At 40.8% G+C, this 19318-nt stretch overlaps 1 protein-coding gene and 1 long non-coding RNA gene across 10 annotated transcripts in view; one reads left to right on the forward strand and one right to left on the reverse strand.

The window, feature by feature from the left end:
* Window positions 1–19318, reverse strand: part of EYA2 (EYA transcriptional coactivator and phosphatase 2) — a 104914-nt gene that overhangs the window by 10467 nt on the left and 75129 nt on the right. For all 9 annotated transcript variants that reach the window (XM_069806113.1, XM_069806122.1, XM_069806148.1 and 6 more), the window contains one exon: window positions 7221–7310. In XM_069806113.1, coding sequence (XP_069662214.1) covers window positions 7221–7310 — 90 coding nt within the window. The remainder of the gene's footprint in view (window positions 1–7220; window positions 7311–19318) is intronic.
* LOC138689784 (uncharacterized) lies at window positions 48–18394 on the forward strand. Its single transcript, XR_011328655.1, has 3 exons — window positions 48–2276; window positions 2387–2593; window positions 18080–18394. It is a non-coding gene; the product is annotated as an uncharacterized lncRNA (long non-coding RNA).

The following is a 19318-nucleotide window of genomic DNA, read 5'->3' on the forward strand; positions in this document are numbered from 1 at the left end:
ATCACACTTGCACAAAATATGAATAGAGTGTGTGTGTGTGTCTGTGTGTATCAGAGAGAGAGATCTGCTGTTATCTAAGGGCACAACAGCTCATGAATATACAGTAAGTGAAAAGCCTTCCTATCCAGACAGGAGGGAGAGAGATGCTTGTGTTTTAGCCAGGAAAACTGTGTTTTTTAAACTTTGTAGGCATGATAAGGCAGAGATTTGGCAGCATTTCCTCCTGTGAGAACACTGCTTTGGACAGGAGGTGGATGCCCACATAATTACAAGGGGAGAAGATCTGTCCCAAAGAAATTTCCAGAGATGCCTGTCTGTTTTCCCAGTTTGTTCTGAGGGGGCTGAGCTTCCTTTGATGTGCAGGGAAGCTGGTCTGAAGCACTGAAGGCCACAGACAGAGTTAAGGAATAATATGTGTCAGTAATGAGGAAATCTATGCACAGGAAATTTAACCAGAATATATACTTGGAGCTCAGCCTGCATGAAGTATGTACTTTAGATCTTATCTTCCAAAATTCTTCATTGTTTGAATGGTGGAGGCCCTGCCTCAAAAATTTGAGAAATGTTATTTCTTTGGTTTCTTTCCTAGTCTTAGCATTAAGATTAGAAACAGAAAAATCAGGATTTTTATCCCACCCGCTTAAATCTCCTTTCTCCATGACCCTTGCAGGCAAGAACAAAACAGAAAGCCTTCAAGCTGATGAATGCTATCATTTGTTCTGGCTGATTTCTTCAACAGAGGTAAAAGCACTTGGTACAACACGACTCCAAAGTCAGAACTTAACCAAGGTACAGTTATTCTTCACCACTTCAGTATTCTGTAAACCACAGAATTTGTCTTACCTTCTCTCCTGGTTTTGGCTGGGATAGAGTTAATTTTCTTTCTAGTAGCTGGTATAGTGTTACATTTTGGATTTAGCATGAGAATAATGTTGATAACACACTGATGTTTTCAGTTGTTGCTAAGCAGTGTTTATACTAAGTCAAGGATTTTTCAGCTTCTCATGCCCAGCGAGCAAGAAAGCTGGTGGGGCACAAGAAGTTTGGGAGGGGACACAGCCAGGGCAGCTGACCCCAACCAGCCAAAGGGATATTCCATACCATGTGACGTCATGCCCAGTAAATAAACTGGGGGGAGTTGGCCAGGGCAGGGCAGATCACTGCTCAGGAACCAACTGGGTATCAGTTGGCGAGTAGTGAGCATTTGCATTGTGCATCACTTGCTTTGTATATTCTAATTATTTTGTTATTATTATTGTAATTTTATTATTGTTAATATTATCATTATTATGTTCTTCCTTTCTGTCCTATGAAACCGTTCTATCTCAACCCATGAGTTTTAATCTGTTGTGTCCCCCTGCAATTCTCTCCCCCATCCCACTTGGTGGGGCGGAGTGAGTGAGCAGCTGCGTGGTGCTTAGTTGCTGGCTGGGGTTAAACCACGACACCTTCCTTACACAACTGAGACTTTTATGAATTACTTTAAACTATCCCCTTTCAAAAAAAGAAAAAATCCCCAAACAAGTAACCAAACTTGCTATCAATGGCAAAATGTCACAGATAGATGGTTCTTGTCCATAATCATGAGATTTTCTGCAGGATTTATTTTAGATAATTCTCAAAAAGACACATGATTTTATCTTGTTCTCATCTCATCAGTCCTCTTATCAACCTATCACTGGGGTGTATATCTCTGTATATAATTGAAGCCAAGCAGCTGAATAGCAGATCTCTGCCAGCACCTCTCTCTCTTTCTCTCCTCTACCCCCATCATTTTTTAAGTCCCCCTCCCAATAGCTGTTGTGAGCCATGCTGGGATAATATTGATGGAGCCCACTCCACTTCAGTTGTGTGATGCATGGCATTAAGTCAGAGGAAAGGTATTTGTGGAGGGATCTGTTTTTCTCATTTGTGAATGAATTGTTCTGTACACTGAAGTGTGACAACAGTAGCTATCACATTTCTAACTTAATAAAATACCATGACACTTGGTGAGACGCTACCTCATAGTCCGCCGGCTGAGCCTATCATGTTACCGGGTGAAACAGGGAAGCTGGTTAAAGCAAGAATGTGGACCATGTTTTACTACTTGGTTACGAGACTAATCTTTCATTCTTGCAGAATTTCCTTGAAATCTTAGTGAGTGGGAAATCAAGGCAGGATATCTGGGCTGCTGAAAAGAAGGTCCAGATTGTTCAAATGGAAGTCTGCAGTGGGGACATATCCCAGTCTTCACATCTGCTGACTTTTTAAAATGCTACTCTAGGATCTCAGAGGTACATGATGTGTGGCATGTACAGCCTGTAACTGAGTCAAACGTGTAAGACCTCAGTCAACCCTTGCAACTCTGGGAAATGAACTGTTTTTACTGTTGTGATATCTCTAGGGCAGTCTGTGCTACACAACCTTCCTCCAGGTGGAACCAGACCCTTGCACCCACAGGTAAAGGAAACTGAGCTAAATGCAGCTTTGAAATGGTACTGCAGGCTTGGAGAAAGCCTCTGCTGCCTCCTTGTGAAATACAAGCTGTTCCTGAGGATGCATGGAGAAGCTCCTTCTGTTATCACTTACACTCCCTCCAAACACTCTCAAGGTATGTCTCGTGCACATATGAAAACAACTTATGAATGCACAGGTTGTCTATTTGTGTATCAGGACTGTGTTAGAGATTTTTAAACAGCTTGTGGATTCATGGATTCATTGATCAGTCGAGCTTGTATTCCTCATTAGGCAGGGGGTTAATGGTTCCCAGAACACAAAACCTCCAGGGATGGCTCTGAAAGGCAGTAACTTGTAAACACACTAATCCCCTTGTTTGTTAATTCCTCATCTCCTTGTCAGTCCTCCTGTCCTTAATACCTGTTTGCCAGAGTGCTAGACAATAATGTCTCCAGAGGGACTGGGGGTGGAAGGTACTATTCTCTGGCCAGCACTGCACTGCAAACAAAAGTCATCTGGGAGAAAAAGCACAACCCTGGAAAGCCCAGAATTCATATTTTAACTTCACTGTGATCTATAACCTTGGGCAACTCCTTTTCTCCCTGATTTCCCAAAAGAGGACCAGAGAGTGAGAATACCTCTTTTCAAATGAATATTTGCTGATATATTCTGCAGTCTGATCAGAGCCCTTTGCACACAACACCTTGTATGGCCTATACTTGCAGACCGTAGGGATTTAATCTGCCTGTACTGTTGCAACTGCAAACAGATGATGTGGTCGACAGGCATGTGCCACATGAGTGGATGAATTAGTGTGGCAAAACCATTTTTGTATGATTTCAACATGGGGCTCAGCAAACACAGGCCTTGCTTGCCTGGGTTATGTTGCTAACAACCTCCAGAACGGGGCAATGCTTGTTTCACTGCATGCCCTAGAAGTGCCACACACTGGCTGTCCTTGTCGAGGTTTGGTGCCTTGATTCTTTGCTACGGGGCAGGCAGACCACTAAGCTCTGCTTCAACAAGCATTGACCCTCCCCGCCCCAGCCCTGAATCAGCTGGAAAAAAAGTCCAGCTTCCAAAGTTGTACAACTTTTAAGAGTTAACTTGCTGACAGAGAATCCCTTTCTGTAAAAAAGAGCGAACATGTTTGGTAGGAGTCTAGGTCTAAGGCTTCTCCAGTCACCCACCTGCCCTGGGGACCAGTGATCAGCCTCCTTCCAAACAACTAGCCTGAGGTTTGGAGTGAATTGAATGGGAAATTGGCCTCTCTACTAGGCTGCAGCACTAAGAGAGGATGGGTTGAAGCGGGTTATCTTTAGGATCTGCTGGTTCGCCTTTTCACGCATCCATGATTCCCACTCCCAAGCATAGCAGAAAAATACATCCAGGAAACAGTTGCCTGAATCCCTTCTGGGTAAACCCTAAAAAAAGATAAAGCCCTGGCTAACAACAGAGTCTCAGAATCATTTTTTGATAGAAAAAAAGGGAGCATTCCAGTTCAGCCTCCTCACTCAGATTTTGAAGCCAGGTTTTTTGCTATGACATGAAATCACATCCTCACCAGACTGAGAAGGATCACACAAATGCTACTAAGGGCTGTGCAAACCTTGCTGTATCTATGGACAAATGTTTCATCCTCATCAGGCACTTTCTGGCAATGCTTCGAAAAGGCTTTACATCCTGGCAGCACCTTCTGCTCTGCACAGCACTGAAAACTGCAGCCAGCAAAATAAACCATTCCCCTGTGCTAAAGCAAGGTAATAACTGATTTCCTTGTCCAACCTGCCTCTCTGGCAAGGATGGGCAACATTTCCTCCAATTCCTGGCCCCCCAGCCTTCCACTGTCAGAACTGAGCCCAGCTGTGCTCTGGTTGGTTCAGTCTGCTGGGCCCCCGAAAATGCCTGAACTTGGCTATGGATGCGTGCCAGAGAAAAGTTTTGCTATGTTTAGCATTATCTAGTAAAAGTACTCTTACTTTGGTCTTGAATGGGGCAACTACCCTACTGCTTTCTCAGTTACATTTCTTTCACCCTGCCCCAACACAGAAGATGGTCAGAAATGGTTTCAGCCCTGTGCAGTTTTAGCTTATTTTGTCTTGTACAGGCCAGTGTTATACCACATGATGGTGCTAATGTATACTGTAACGTTTGTGGGTTTAGAACTGAATCAGCTTCTGTGCTTGTTTTTTACTGATTTCTTTTTTCTTTTTTAAAAATACAATTCACTGCATTTTTTTAAGCCTAGCACTCGATGATGCATGATCTTTAAATACCACTTTATGAATAGTCAAACCTGACTTCTATTTATCATCCCAAATGAAGGAGTAGGGTGGTTAACAGAGATGGATGACTGTGTTGTTGCAAATTCTTCCAAAGTGAAATGGCTTTTTTTGGAAAATGAAATTTTGTAAAGAACATTTACTTCTCTTGAATACTCCCTCTTCCCTCATTTTTTTCATTGAAAAGGTTGACCTAAAACCTTGGTTTTGTTTTGGTTTGAAAAAAAACCTTTAGTTTGTTTCACTTATTAAGAACGTGTGAAAAGGGAAAACAAATTTTTCAGTAGACAGTGCTCTTCTCTGCCCAGCTACCTGGGCCGTGCATTATCATTTAGAATGCTTAGCATTTTTGTCTTAGTGCTGGACCTAAAATAAAATTGTCTCACAATGCTATCTCTTTGCTTGTTTCTGCTCTGGCTAGCTGGAACACTGTTTGTTTTCAAAAGTTTTTAATGTTTTTCACGGTTTTGAGCCATGTAGGTTCCAGCAGCAAGTTGTTCTCACCTTTAGGTGCCTATGTCCCATTACACCCTCTGGCAAGCCCATTAAGGCTATATTGACTCACTCATTCAGCTGCCAACTTTGTGTTTCTCAATTTTTTAGTAAAAGCAGGTAAGCTGATAAGAGCCTAGGAAATCAGCAAAAATTGCTTCTCTTTTCTCATGCAGCAACAAAATAGCAGTAGTAACATAGATGGTTTTATTTATCATCTTTGTAGCCCAAACTACTTAGAGACAACCTCCCTTAATATTTTGCTGAACAGACGTGCCCTGTAGCACCTGGCTCTTTTCCTGTGTTGGAGATGGAGGCCAGGTATTTTGCAGAAGGTTTTTATTTCTGTTTGGAGACAGGATGCTAACTTTAGCTCTTCACTGGACTAATTGTTACATAGTCCTCCTGGAATGAGAAAGTCCCATATCTGAGGGATTTTTGTTTAGCTTTTGCTTCCTTAATGTCTAGAAACCACAGAAGAAAAGAAACACAACATACTAACTTTTTATAATTACAAACTTTGCTCTACCGTAGTGGCTGAAGAAGAACTTGAGAGGCCATGTGAGACAAAACTGACCTAAGGACTCTGCTTCTACTTCTGTTACTGACTGATAAATGTGCAGAAGTTGACTGAGGCCAGACAATTTACTACTTCGTTTCGTGTTTTAGAGCAGTAAGTGAAGCAAGGAGAAAATCTGTTTTAAAATTATTTGCCAACTTATGTTCTTGCAAAAGTCTATCTAGACAGAGGGTTTCTGGAGGGTGGCTTTGTACAAGACATGAAGCTTTTTTGCATCACATATTGAGATTTATGGGTGGAAAGTGCTGGTTGTGTACTAAATATTATCACTACTTATATAGTGCCCTGGACTCCCAAAGAGCAGCTCTCTTTTTTTTTTTTTTCCTAAGAGAGGGATTTTTTCACTTTGCACTTTCTGTACCCTCATGACCAACTCCTGCTTTGAAAAAAGCTGAAAGAGGAAAAGTCTGTCAGTTCAGGTGCTACCCACTACTTGTCTTACTAAAGGAAATGAAAATTCTCAGCAAGTGAAACCTCAGATTGTAAGAAGACAGGTGGCAGGGAAAGTTATACCTCCTGCAATGCAGAGGACCACAGTGCAATTAAGCAGTGAAGGAACCAGAAGTTCTCACTGAACTCATCAGGCACAGAAAAAGTTCTCTCATTTCATCTGGCACAGAAACAAACTCTTTGTTTTTCAAGTGAAGAAAAAGACCATAGAAGTCTGCCCAGGGAGGCCAAATTTTTTTCCTCCAAATACCTCCAAGCAGTATTCTGACTCCAAGGTGCCCACAGCACAAACCCCATCTTACTCACTTTGTATGTGACTCATTCAGACTATTTCTACTGATTGCAAATGCAAACAAATTGTCATCAGTGCTGTACAGCTGTTCCTCAGCTGGCAACAGAATTCTGCTAGCGTCACTTTGTTTGAATTTTACCATATATTCAAAAGGACTTTCCTTTTGTGTAAGGCATAGCCAGATCTAACCATGCCACAAACAGGAAGGATTCTTCCCCTTGGTCTTATGTTGAAACTCCCATAGTTTCATCCTGCAGTGTGCCTGAGCTTGAGCAGACCTCCTGCTGTGTCTGTGTGTACAAACAGAGCTTCCTCAAGAACAGAGACCATTTTTAAAACCTCTGCATTGGCTCATAGCTAATTGCTACCTGCCCCATAGGATCTATGCTAATTTAGCTTAATAAAATTATTAAATAGCAAATTTCAGGAGAAGCAGCAGCAATGTCCTCATTATTAGATTTAGTAAAACTGCCAAAAGCCATCATTGTTACTATGTATTTAGAAAAAAATTCCTTAACAGAATGAAGATGTCAAAGGGACACAGTAAAGTATGCTTCCAATAAGCTGTCTAAAGCCCATTTCTTTGGGGTCAAAAATGAAAGTTTCTTGGCCAGAAAAACAAGTTTGTAGACCAGATGCAAATGATTAGACAGAGAGATGTTAAATAAAATAAGCTGCTACATACCTCCAGGTCATTGAAGAACAGATGTGTATCTGCAAGGTTGAAGATCATTTCTTCCATCATAAGACCTATCCGCACAGATGTTGTAGTGTCCTGTTAGGGGAAAATCAGTTTTTTTCCATTCACTTTGATTTTCTTTTTGGGTTTGTTGGGGGTTTTTGTTTTTTTTTTTTTTTTTTTTAATGTGTGTGTGTGTGAGATCTTAGACCAAACATAGGATCTACGCATTCCTGTTTCTGAAGATATGTTCATTAAAGTAATTTTATTTCCCAAGTGTATCTTAACATGATTTTCCCATCCTTTCTTTTGCTCTCCTAGATAATCAAATTCTATTATTTGAAGGATGTCTATGGCTTGCCTTGACCAATAATAGCCCACACACTTCAGATGATATAACAAGAACCTTTAAACACCTGAGACCATATAAGAATTGCTTCAGTAGGTTAGACCAAGAATTGATTTCCAATAGCATCATTAGTGAATGGTTAGGGGATAGTTAGGAGCAACAGAGCACACAGAGGGTGATCCTTTCCTGACTTTGCTCTTCAAACCAGCCATAGAAGGTCAGCATTATTCTCTTTTAATGTCAAACAGCAACTTGGTGAGCAAAATCTGAAAACAGAACCCAGAAGCTCAGACATAAATTGAGTCTCTTTCTCTGAAGAGTGCAATCCATGTGTCTCAGCACACTTGGCTTAGGTCTTCACTGCTGTGCTAACTCAGGTGATCAGCACAGAACAGGACAGAAAGGCAGATGTGTCATTCCCATAGCAGAGCCCAGCGCGTGATACAGTATCTACTGTCCTTGGCAGCACTTGTACACCTGGGCAGGGGATGCAAGACCAGCCACACTACTGCAATTCTCTTCCATCCCCACTGAAGCTGCCTACTTATTTAACAGTATCAACAGAGGTACAACAATCCTATCCTACCATGCAAACCCAATTATAGCACAATAAAATGTTCGTCCAAGTATGACTATTCCTGCTTAGGACAGAGTGTGCTCTGCAGTGGTATAAAGCATGCTTGCAGAGCCAGAACTGTAGCCATAATGGCAGTTACACCCAAATAACTACATCGATTAAAAAAAAAAAAAAAGACAAAACAAGACAAGACACAGCACATTAAAGTGCTGGATGGGTTCATCTGTCATTCCAGCTAGTGTCAGAAATAGCGGCATGCACCCTCTGCTCCCATCTGCATGGGCTGGCTGACTGTGATGGTTTGCTCATTCTGCCATTTTTTTGTATCAGCAGCCCCCTGCCTAGCTAGGTGTGGGTCTAACTTGGCCTTTCCCTGATAGGGTCCCAAACTGCTTCCTAAAAGGGAAGGACATGATGCAGAAGCTCTGGCTGCCTGCAGCATTTTTAAGAACACACTTTTTTAACCATTATGAGAATGTGAACATGCACAATGTGAACATGCAGGCGCCAGCAGCTCTAAAATGGCTTCTACACATTCTTAAGCACATGTTAACTTTCTCACATCCAGATCCTGCTCCTACCAACATCAGCAGCAAAACATTAAGTAAATTCCTCTGAAAAGGACTACACTACCTGCAGCTCTACTTTAGTGCATTTAGTGGATTCATTTTAGAAAATTAATGTTTTTCCCTGGCCCTTGCTACCCAGGCGAGACACCACAACTGCCCGTGAGAGCGCTGTCACTTCATTTCCTCACCAAGTCAGCAAGTGCAAGCTTAAACCAGCCCAAGCTGAGAGGGGTGACTCTGCTTGGCCAGAGAAGCCACCCATAGACAATCCTGTGTGGCAAAAGCAACTGACACTTTTGGCTGGGCCATTTCCCTTTTCTGGCTTGGAGGACTACATTAACAGCTAACTGCATGTGCCCAGCAGATCTTCTCAGTCCTCCAAGCTCCCACTTGGATGGGGGGTAGCAGCCGCATGGCTCCTACAGCTCTTGGCTTATTGCTTCAAAGCTGCCCAATGGGCACTGGATACAGCCTCTGTGGATCTGTTACTCTGAAACACAATCAAGTGACCTGCTGTACCCGCCTAGTGTCCTGCAATATTAAATGAGTCTCAAGTCACTTTTCCATGTCTCTCATGCATAAAGTCAACCACCCATCTCACCCCCAAACAACTGACCTTGTTCCTAAACCCACCGCAAAAACATAGAAATGCACTGATGCAAACAAGGTTGCTAGCAAAACATTTTCTTATTCATTAAATACTTCAAAAACACAAGCAAAATAATCTGTGGTTAATTTGATAAACACTCATAGCTCAAAAGCATCGTGCCTGTTCAAACTAAACAACAGATAACTTAAAAAAAAAAAAAAAGAGCATTTCCACAACAGGCTGTTTTTGTAATTCATCTTCATTAGGACAGGGATCTCTCATCTTTATGTTTATGTGGGTGGTTTTCCTCCACTAAAGTTACAAGCCATGCTAAACCAGGGCAGATTTATATGTAGTCTTTGCTCTAATTTTCTGCAGATTTCTGTGGAGTCATGTTATTGTATGACAGGACAATAATGAATTAGTTGAGGAGCTCTAACAGGGAGCACAATGTTTGGAGGATGAGTACATTTCAATCAACCTTTGCAGCAGATGCTGTTGACATGGATGGTGTATTACACACTAACCTAATTATTACGCATTCTTGGTGTAGTTCTCTTTAATTAGAGCAGAATGGCTGTGGTTTCAGCCATGTGTGTGACTCACAAGCATTGTGCCCATCTAAAGAAAAGCTCTGTCACTCATGTTTAAACATGCTTGTTGCTGTCCCAGAAAGAAGGGCACTTTCTCCTCTGGGCAAAAAGTAAACTCTAACAGACTTGCCTTGAACATGTCTCTAATTTTAAGCCCCAAACCTGCTCCCTTGATGAGGCACAGGGACACAGGCGTAATCAGGGCATCTGACTGTGGCCCCATGCGAACAGCACTGAATCAGATTTTACTACCCAGGTGTAGTTACACGGGGGAACTGTTTTGAAGAAAATATGCTGCAAGGAAGAAATTATTTTGTAAAATAGTTTTTAATGAAGCAATTTATTTTTATACATTTCAAGGATCATTAGCCTTTAAAACCCTTTCAGGAAATCTCATTGGTTGGTATCTGTCATTTATCCTCTAAGTTTTGTCTTTAGCTTTATTGGTATTAATCACTAATGGGGAGTAGGAAACATTTCCACAGTGTATGAAGTTACCTTCTCTTAAGCTGAACAACATGGAAATTAAACTGTAGATGAGAGGAAAAAAAAAAAAATCTTTCTCTTGAGATAAAGTATATGATGGAATGGAAATAAAACAGAAAAATGCACTTTACCACCCAGAGGGGAAGTCATTTGGGGAAATGATTTGGCATCACTGCTTTCACAGTATGGACATTTCCTCTATAGCAAGGCATGCTTCCAAGTCTTAAAAAGACTGATAAAGTTAAAAGGCAAATCAGCACTCCCAGTATGATATAGGTGTCTAGAGACACTAGGCCAGGGTTCCACTGGCAGTTATTTATTTGCATTACTGTAGCATCTAGAAGCACTAGTCCCAGATTTGAACCCCACTGTGCTAGAGGCTGTACCCACACAGAGGAAAGACACAGCCGCTACAGCTTTCAATTCAAGTATGAATAAACAGGAAAATCAGACTGACAGGAAAGCACCAAAATGAGACAGGTATATCAATCAATGTGTTGTACAAATTCTCTGTACAGTGTGTAAATAATCTGAAAGAGAATTATGAAATTTAACCAAAGATGTTGATGGAAAGGTCTTCCTAGGCACAGAAATCCCATACCACTAAAGGATATCTCTGTGCTGCAGGGGATGCCCTGGTAGACTGCTAATGCCTAGGTTAGAGTAGCCTGAGTTTAGCAGAGCAATGTAAAGTCACTGCATTCGTACCGATGATCCCTGCTAACACGTCCTTCCATAGGAAAAGTGCACCCTGAAGCCCTGGGAACAAGCTTCCTGGGTAACAGATCCAGCCAATGTTTTCTGATGCATATAAAGCCCAAGGAAGAATGGACCACAGAACAGCTTGAAATCAAATCTCCTCCAGGAACCACTTTTTACAGCGAGAACAGATTAATGTAAAAACTCAACCCTGAGTGCTTGTTCAGTAACTTTAGAAGAGCGAGGTCCTACCCCTCTGCTAATGTACGAGTCATGCTTTCACAAACAAGGACAATGAGAGGCAGGGATAGAAAACAGGCAATAAACTCCTTTTGTAAATAAAACCTCCAGCACCACAGTGTATCCCTATATGCCTCACCTCTGCCATGCACCATTGTTGGATCTTCCTTCAGGGGTGAAATTAAATAGTCCCACAAATTACTTTATAGTGCTAACCTCTGGTGCTTGGACATGACAGACCAGGCACTCCTGACCCTCCAACACACAGCTTTAACAGGCTTCTTCCCACCGGCTGGGGGAAACAAGCACCAGGGGACCAGTGATCATTTTGAAGTATTCACTCTCAAAGAGATTGGTATTCCCCCTCCTCAATACACCCTTCACTCCCACTTTTAACGAACAGGAGTAGTAGTTGCACAGCTGCTCATTTCTGCTTTAGTGCACAACTTGCGGGAACTGAGACATAAAAAGCCCCCATTCCCTACTACTCCTTCATAAACAATAAAGGATCAAAACACACAAAGAGTAAGATAAGCCCTTTTTTAACATTTTGGATCAAAAGTGTTTGCCCAGAAGGGCATCCTTGGACATGTCTCTCCTGTTTCTGTCACAGCTGTGACTTTCAGCTAAGGACTGATGGGCTATTGGCTACTACTGACAATGGCCACACCTTGTGAGCAAGATAATTTCCATCATAAGCACTGTCAACTCCCAGCTCCAAATCTGCTTGTTTTGGGGTAATTTTGCTGCCTGTTCAGCAGATAGTCCTACTAGAGGAAAACATGGGCAACAGAAGCCTGTGGAGCATGCTGCAGAGGAAGACAAAAGTGTCCACTCACCAAGGGGAACATTTTTTTTCATATCCCAATGGCATGAGCTGACACATTTGCTCTGAATGTTGCTTTTATGTTGGCTAGTTGCATGCACTGTTCCTAATCCTTGAACTAGTTCTGTACATTTGAAGTGAATTGCATTTTAAAATTACAATTTGAGTTCAATTATGTCCTCCAAGCTAATAACACCTTGCCTAAAATTAATTTCTGTTTCTGTTTTCATTTTGTCCTCTATTTTGAGTAAAAGGATGACAGAAGATGGCTAAATGAGCTTGTTGAACAGCCTTCAGTCTGTCATTGCTTAACGATGATTTCCACAAAAACTGGAGGTGAGCAAAGAACAAATATTTCACTATTACAGCAGTGGGTTAAAGTGGGAAGTTAGGTCTGCTCACTCCATGTGAAACTCCGAATATTTTAGTTCCTGTATTTTAGCAAAGCAAAGGGAATGCAGAATGTGTAGGCACACCCAAATTAGTTTTAAGCTACTGAATATGGGTACAAATAGCTGCAAGTATGTTGCAGCATGCGGTATATAGGTCCCTAGACCCTTTTTCAGGAGCTAACCTACACAGAAGCCTGCATTGCAATATCTTCACTACTAAAGGTACTGGCATTATCTACACAAAAGCCAATGTGCATTGCAGCCACACTTCAAACTGCACCATCAGCATCCTCCCAAATGGCTCTGTATTAAAACCTTCTTACCACTGCTCTCCTGAAACACTGAGATTGATTTTTTTCATAAACTGTTTATACTTGCCCTAGAGTATGCATTAAAAAGACATGTATTTGTTAACACCTGCAGCTACTACTAATCCAGTTGGCTGGATGTCCACAGCCAGCTCTCCCCTCTTGTACACTGTAATTTTGAAAGGAAGAGAGAAGCAGACTTATCTCTGGCAATCTCTCAAGTGCAAGTCACTCTCGCCTCCGATCCTGGCTCGAAAGCCCATTCCAAGCCTCTGCCTTACAGGCACCCTGTTCAGACTTGCAGGCCATTAGCAAAGGGGCAAAGCTGGCTCCTTTGAGATGGATAACAAGTCAGCTTGTTGTCTGACTCTCCTTCTATTTAGCAATGTGCCAATTAACCCGACATTCAAAAAGTTACGACAAAGTCATTCTTAGCATGGATCTTGGATTCAGACCTCCCCCAACCCCCGCCTTTAAAAAACACAAAATAAAGCCCTAGTATTTAAAACTAATCAGTCTCTTTAAATCTGTGCCAAATACCTGTTTATGCCGTGAGCAAATAATTACTTTTCTACAAGGAAGAAAGTATTAATTAAGAGTATTCATCAGACTCCTATTCTATAGGGTTTATCTACCGCAGGTGTCAGCCAGAGGTGAGAGACGGATTAGTATACAATCAAGGGCTTTCTAAGTTAAATCTCCTCCTTGTGGTTAGCTGTTAATAATAAAGTTGTCACCAAAAGAAAGAATTTAATAGTTTTAATTGCGTTTAATTACTTGGAAACTCCTGGAAAATGGACCAGCTTGGTTATAGTATAAAAATAATAATAATAATATAATAATAATAAAAAATATAAAAGCAAAGATACAAATGCCTGGGCCACATGTTTGAACAAAAAGAGTCTGTAAGAATAATCATTCTTTGGTTATAACATTTTATACCTTGATCAGAATTTGAGACATGAACAAGGCTTTTTCATAATAATGGGAAATTAACCATGTGCACCAGTTCTAGTTCAAGTAAGTCCCCATCTTTTTGAGGAAGAGAACACATTTAGCATTTTTACTACACTTAAGGAGCTTAGCTTGCAATTTTACCTTTTTAATAGACACAGACTACAGCTAGACCTAGCTTCTCAGAGCTTTTCAAACGACAGAGTGGGTATTTGTGAGAAAAGTTGTTTTAAGTAACCAAAGTAGCTCAGGAGCTGAAACCCATTTTCAGAAGTGATTTACATAAGTGACTACACTTCAGACTTTTTAAAAAAGGACTGTCCTTTTTCAAATAGAATTACTCAGCTTTTCAGGCTCTAAACTTTTTTTCCCCCAAAATGAAGACATACTGTTTTACCTAAACATTGATATATCCAGGTTTATTAGACAATCTACCAAATTTAAACGAATTCTACAGTCATCACAGTGTGACCTTGTGAAAAGTCCATGCTGGACAGAAAGCAAATATAATTTAATCCCTTTTCTTCAGATACGTTTTCATATTCATTCTTACTGTGACTTGAGTGGTACTTCCTAGTTATTGCTTATTATTTACTGAAGGACTCTCTTTCTACTGGCACGTATCTGTTCAGAAATGGTTGGGGACTACACCTTGGAAATTATTCCAATAAGCAGACGGGCATGTCAGTCACTAAATCCTTATGTTCAAGAGCACACGGAGGTTGAAAAGGTTCTCCTCCCTCTCTAAATCAACTATGCTTAGGGACAAGCAGTAATGACTACACTAATTTATCCAGTGTCTGAACCCATGAGTTCTGAAATGGATTCCAGTCCTGTGAGAATACTGTACTTAAATACAGGTTAAAAGCTGGGCCATGATGCTTGAGCACAAACGGGAATTATTTTTATTTAGTAATACAAAAGGTTCATGACCAAAAATCTACAAATAATTTCTTTTTATTATACATGGCATAAAAGTCAGAAGAGGGAGTGGAATTTAAACCAAATATGTCTTCATTCCCTTCCCCTCAACACAGAAAAGTCACTGTATTTCTATACATAAGCCCTTGATAGCTCTGTGAAAAATACAAAACTCCTGGAGAGCTTGGTGGAAACATATCATGGTGTGAAATCCTCAGCACAACTGCATTATTTTGCACATGCAACTTCCTAACACAAGTTATGTCCCTTTGGATTTTTGAAACTATTTTTCCCTTAAAATCAAGTCACAATTCAGCAATACTGGAAAGCAGGTTCCCTTTACTCATGCTTGTTTGACAACCCAGCATTGTTTCTGATATATATTTTATGTCAGAAATAATCCTTTAATACTTCCAAATGCCACATGTGCACTTTGCTTAGAAAACCCTCTGCTCACCTAAGCTCTAGTACAAGGGGTTACATCTACACAAGCTCAGAGCATCTCCCATGCCCACCAGCTAAGCTGTTGTGGATCTGGTTTTGCTGTTTCTGCTGCTGCTTCTCATCAACCAGTACAGATGATAAACGCAGATGTTTGCTCCTGAAATACACATTTGAAATAATCAAATGGCTGGAATTATTTACTCCCTTCTCTCCAATAATGAACTAATAATTGATATAGCAGCATGTCTAAAGTAACAGACTGTTTTATTACCTGCAGTGATTGAATGCTTTTTTAATTTAACTTAAAAAGGCATTAAACACAAGGTTTAGCCTCCAGTGGGTAAAAAAATCTCCAACTTCCTCAGAAAATCCTTTCCAAATTGTATTCATCTTGACTTAATCCATGATCTACTGAGTGAATTAGGCTCTATTTGTTTTGAAAATCTATTTTATGGAGTTCCAAGGACTGTGTTTTCCTTAGGAAGGGCTTATTCTGCCTTTCTGACCAGGATGCCTGCTAGCAGCCCTCAGCATAGGCCTCTGCAGGTTTTTAACGTCCCAAGGTGCCCCACACATATGACTAACAAAATGTAAATAAACACAGCTGAGCCAGTAAGAAATTGGAAGGTTTTCTCATTAAAGAAATAAAATAAACAGATGTCCTTAAGCACTTTGGCTCATGTTTGTCAAAGGAATGGAAAACTCTCAGATGTTTGAACAGCAGTAGTGATATAACGCCACATCTCAAGCAAGAGAAGAAAAAAAGCGACGCCATGGCACTTAGAATTAACTAATAGTTCTCAAGGGAGGGCGCTTTTGATTTGAACCTTAGCAACTTCTACAAATAGTTTTTAACAGCCGAGCAATAAAATGGGGTTTTATTCCTTCTCAGTTTGTAAAGTAGTAAAGGACAGATTCGGCCATTAGAAACATGAATCACCATCACATTTGATTAAATCCCTATGGTGTTTCAATCAGGTCCTGGCTTTAGGGTCCTGCAAGAGAACAAAGCAGGGAAAAGCACAAGCTACTTGAAGCATTCAATGAAAGAAAGGAAAAAAAAGAAAGAAAGAAAAAAATCAACCCTAGGGTTTTACAAGCATCTCTAGTAGAGCCAAGCAGGAACTTTTCAATGACTTTTTTTTTAATTGGAAATTATAATTCACTTAAAGGAAAACTTTTTGTAAGAACATATAACTGCCAGTGAAACTTTTGAGGAATAAGGTTTCTTAGATCCACAACATCACTTCTGGGGACAACAAGACAGTCCAGTTCACAGCCAGCCAACTTACAGCATCTATGACATTTGCTTGAAATGCCAGAAAATCGTATTTATGTCCTGTCCTCAACTGGGCCAAGCAGCAACTTTAGCTACCCTGTCCAAAAGGTCTTGAGGCCCCGCTATCATTGGAGGACCCTCTCCTAGTCCCTCACATACCTGTGCCACTGCAAGTCCCTCATCAGAGAGGCAGAGCCCATGTTCGCACAGGCTGGAAACTTGAGTGCATGCCCTGTCTCTATCTCACTGATAGCTGTCTGCTTACAACTTGGATAAATCTCATGTTGCCACTTCTGAAATGCAAAAGCAATAAAAAGATATGGCTATCATAGGAAAAACAGCCTCTATATCAGCCAAGCCACTACGAGGCAAACTGCAAACTGAAAGCAGCCAGAGTGGCCACTTCAGGCAAAACGACCATGTAGTCCAGGCTCGCAGGGACACAGTATAATACAGGCAAATCTAAACACCTTTCAGTTAAGGTTAACTAAAACCTAGAACATGACTTTGCATGACTGTGATTTAAAACTGTGACATAATGTGCTGTATTATTTTTTGCAGTATGTTTTTCTTAATTTGAGCCAATTCAAGATGCCAAACAATCTCAGAAATTGCTATGCATCTTACAGGGAATTTTGTAGATTGTAACACCCCGGTATCAGCAGACATCATCAAAGTACTGATAAAGAGCCAATGCAATTCAAGAATTTAGACTGTCCTATGTATTCAGTTCTTTAAGTCAGTGCTAAAATAAAATCCTTTCCATTTGGTTCCAGGATTTCAGAGTAACTTGCACATAAAGATGAATTTTAACTCCAGATTTTACTTTACTCACAATTCATTTGGACCCTAAAATCCCAAGGAGTGTACCAACACAGAACAAGAATACACATTCTGGGAACAATACAAAATACTGAGAAAAGGTATTAGCTTCACACATACTCCTCAGCTAGGGAAAACAATGCACCCAGTGCACCCTCTTTTTTCTTGGTACTAGTCCTTTGAAAAGCATGAGAATGAACCTGCAATATAATACTTAAAATTTCTCAGACTGAAAGAGATGCAGGTTTTTGGTTTGATTTTTTTTTTAATGCTTTGAGAACACAGATTACAGTACAAGCTTGCAAATATCTCTGTCAGGGAAAGGGGAATAGACTCATGATTTTTTTTGGCATAGGAGCACATGCAATCTCTTTTTATTGTGTCTGAATTAATACCACCAAGAGTCTTTCTGTATTGCACCTAGCTGCTTCAACCAAATGGCCAAAGCCCCTTGACTTTTACCCAACTCATGTGAAACCCCAGCAGCACTGTTACAGACTTTGACCCGTTTTTCCCATTATGTTTAGTCAGCGATTTGGCGGGCAGATCTTTGCAGACATAGTAAAGACTGCAGCCATCTTCCTGTTGAATGGGAGCTCTATTATACATGCTTGAAGGGATTAAAAGGGCTGGGTGGACAGTACATTAAGCTATAATGATGGTCTACATCTGTCGTGGTCTCTAGGCGCATGGTAAATATTCTGCACCCATACAGTGATCAGAAGCCTGCAGAACAGGTTTCTAAACCCTCCTGAACATAATATCCAGGGTTAACTGCCTGTGGAACTGTTGGGATTTTTTTGCCTTTTCTTCTCAGAGGGCCTCCTGCTGAGAAACGAAAGAGTGGAGAGGTTTCCTCCGGTTTGACAGCTTTGCTGCCCTGATCACTTAGACCGTGACTCCATATGTTTGTGCAGGTACGCATCCATTCAACCATGGGCAAGAAAGCAAAAGGAGATGTGAATTTGCAGGCCACTCTGACTGCCACTGTAAAGGTTATACTGCAGCAACCGTATGGGAAAGACATTAAGACTAAATGTCTGATGACTGTGTAATCCATGGGATAAAGCAAAGAGTTTGGGAAGAGGGGACAAAAAAAGGAGCAACCTAGGCTGGGTTATACATGCTTCAACCTTGAGTAAATTTTGTGTTTCAACTTCTATTAATGCTGTGAGCAAATTATTTTCTAAACACCTGAGATGAACCGTCCATGCTCTGAGGAGCCCATATGGCAAGGATCATAGAGCTTTCCTTCAGAAACCAAACAAAGAGAATTTTCACATGAAATCAGGTCACAAAACATATATTGAAGCATTAATGATTAATAATACGACTACAATTGATAATCCTTTTTGTGAATTCTTCCCTCCCTCCCCCCTCCCAATCAGATTTTTTTTGGGAGAGCTCCCTGTTGCTGCCATCATCAAGGAAAGGGCAACATGCAGAACCATTTGAGATTTTGTAGCTGAAGAACACAGGAGTTTAGACCCAAATCTCTGAAGCTATGGCTGATGTTCCTCACCCTCTCTTCCCAGAAAAATCACCCCAGAAAGAGGTGTTATTCTGCAGCTTGATCAACATTATAGACTAATTCTTTGAGTGGCTGCACATCAGCTCTATCAGAGCAACAGACAGGATGATACTGGGACATTAATATTGGTCAGGGGAATGGTGATGATCATACAAATTGACACTTTTTCTGGAGGAAGACATACAGAACCAAGACCTCCATGTGTGAGATTTAATTCAAAGCATATGAATGTCTAATTACAGGCACATGAATCTTTTATGATCAATTATGGACAAAAATAAGAATTTTAGGCCTTGATACTTAATTTACTTTGAGATTAACACTTCCTACGTTATTCAAGTAAGAGATTCTGAAACTCTATTAACCTCTGGCTCACTGCTTCACTTGTATTTGATAGTTCAGCTCACTTAAACATTTTTGAATTGTGTGACTATTTAACAGCTCCCAGGACAGCCTGTCTGAGTGTGCTGTATTTCCCTCTTGGTTTAAGGCTTGTTCCAAAGCCCACCAAAGCCTCTGGTTGTC

This window comes from Haliaeetus albicilla, chromosome 2 (assembly GCF_947461875.1).
Source record: "Haliaeetus albicilla chromosome 2, bHalAlb1.1, whole genome shotgun sequence".
In the NCBI taxonomy this organism is placed as follows: domain Eukaryota; kingdom Metazoa; phylum Chordata; class Aves; order Accipitriformes; family Accipitridae; genus Haliaeetus; species Haliaeetus albicilla.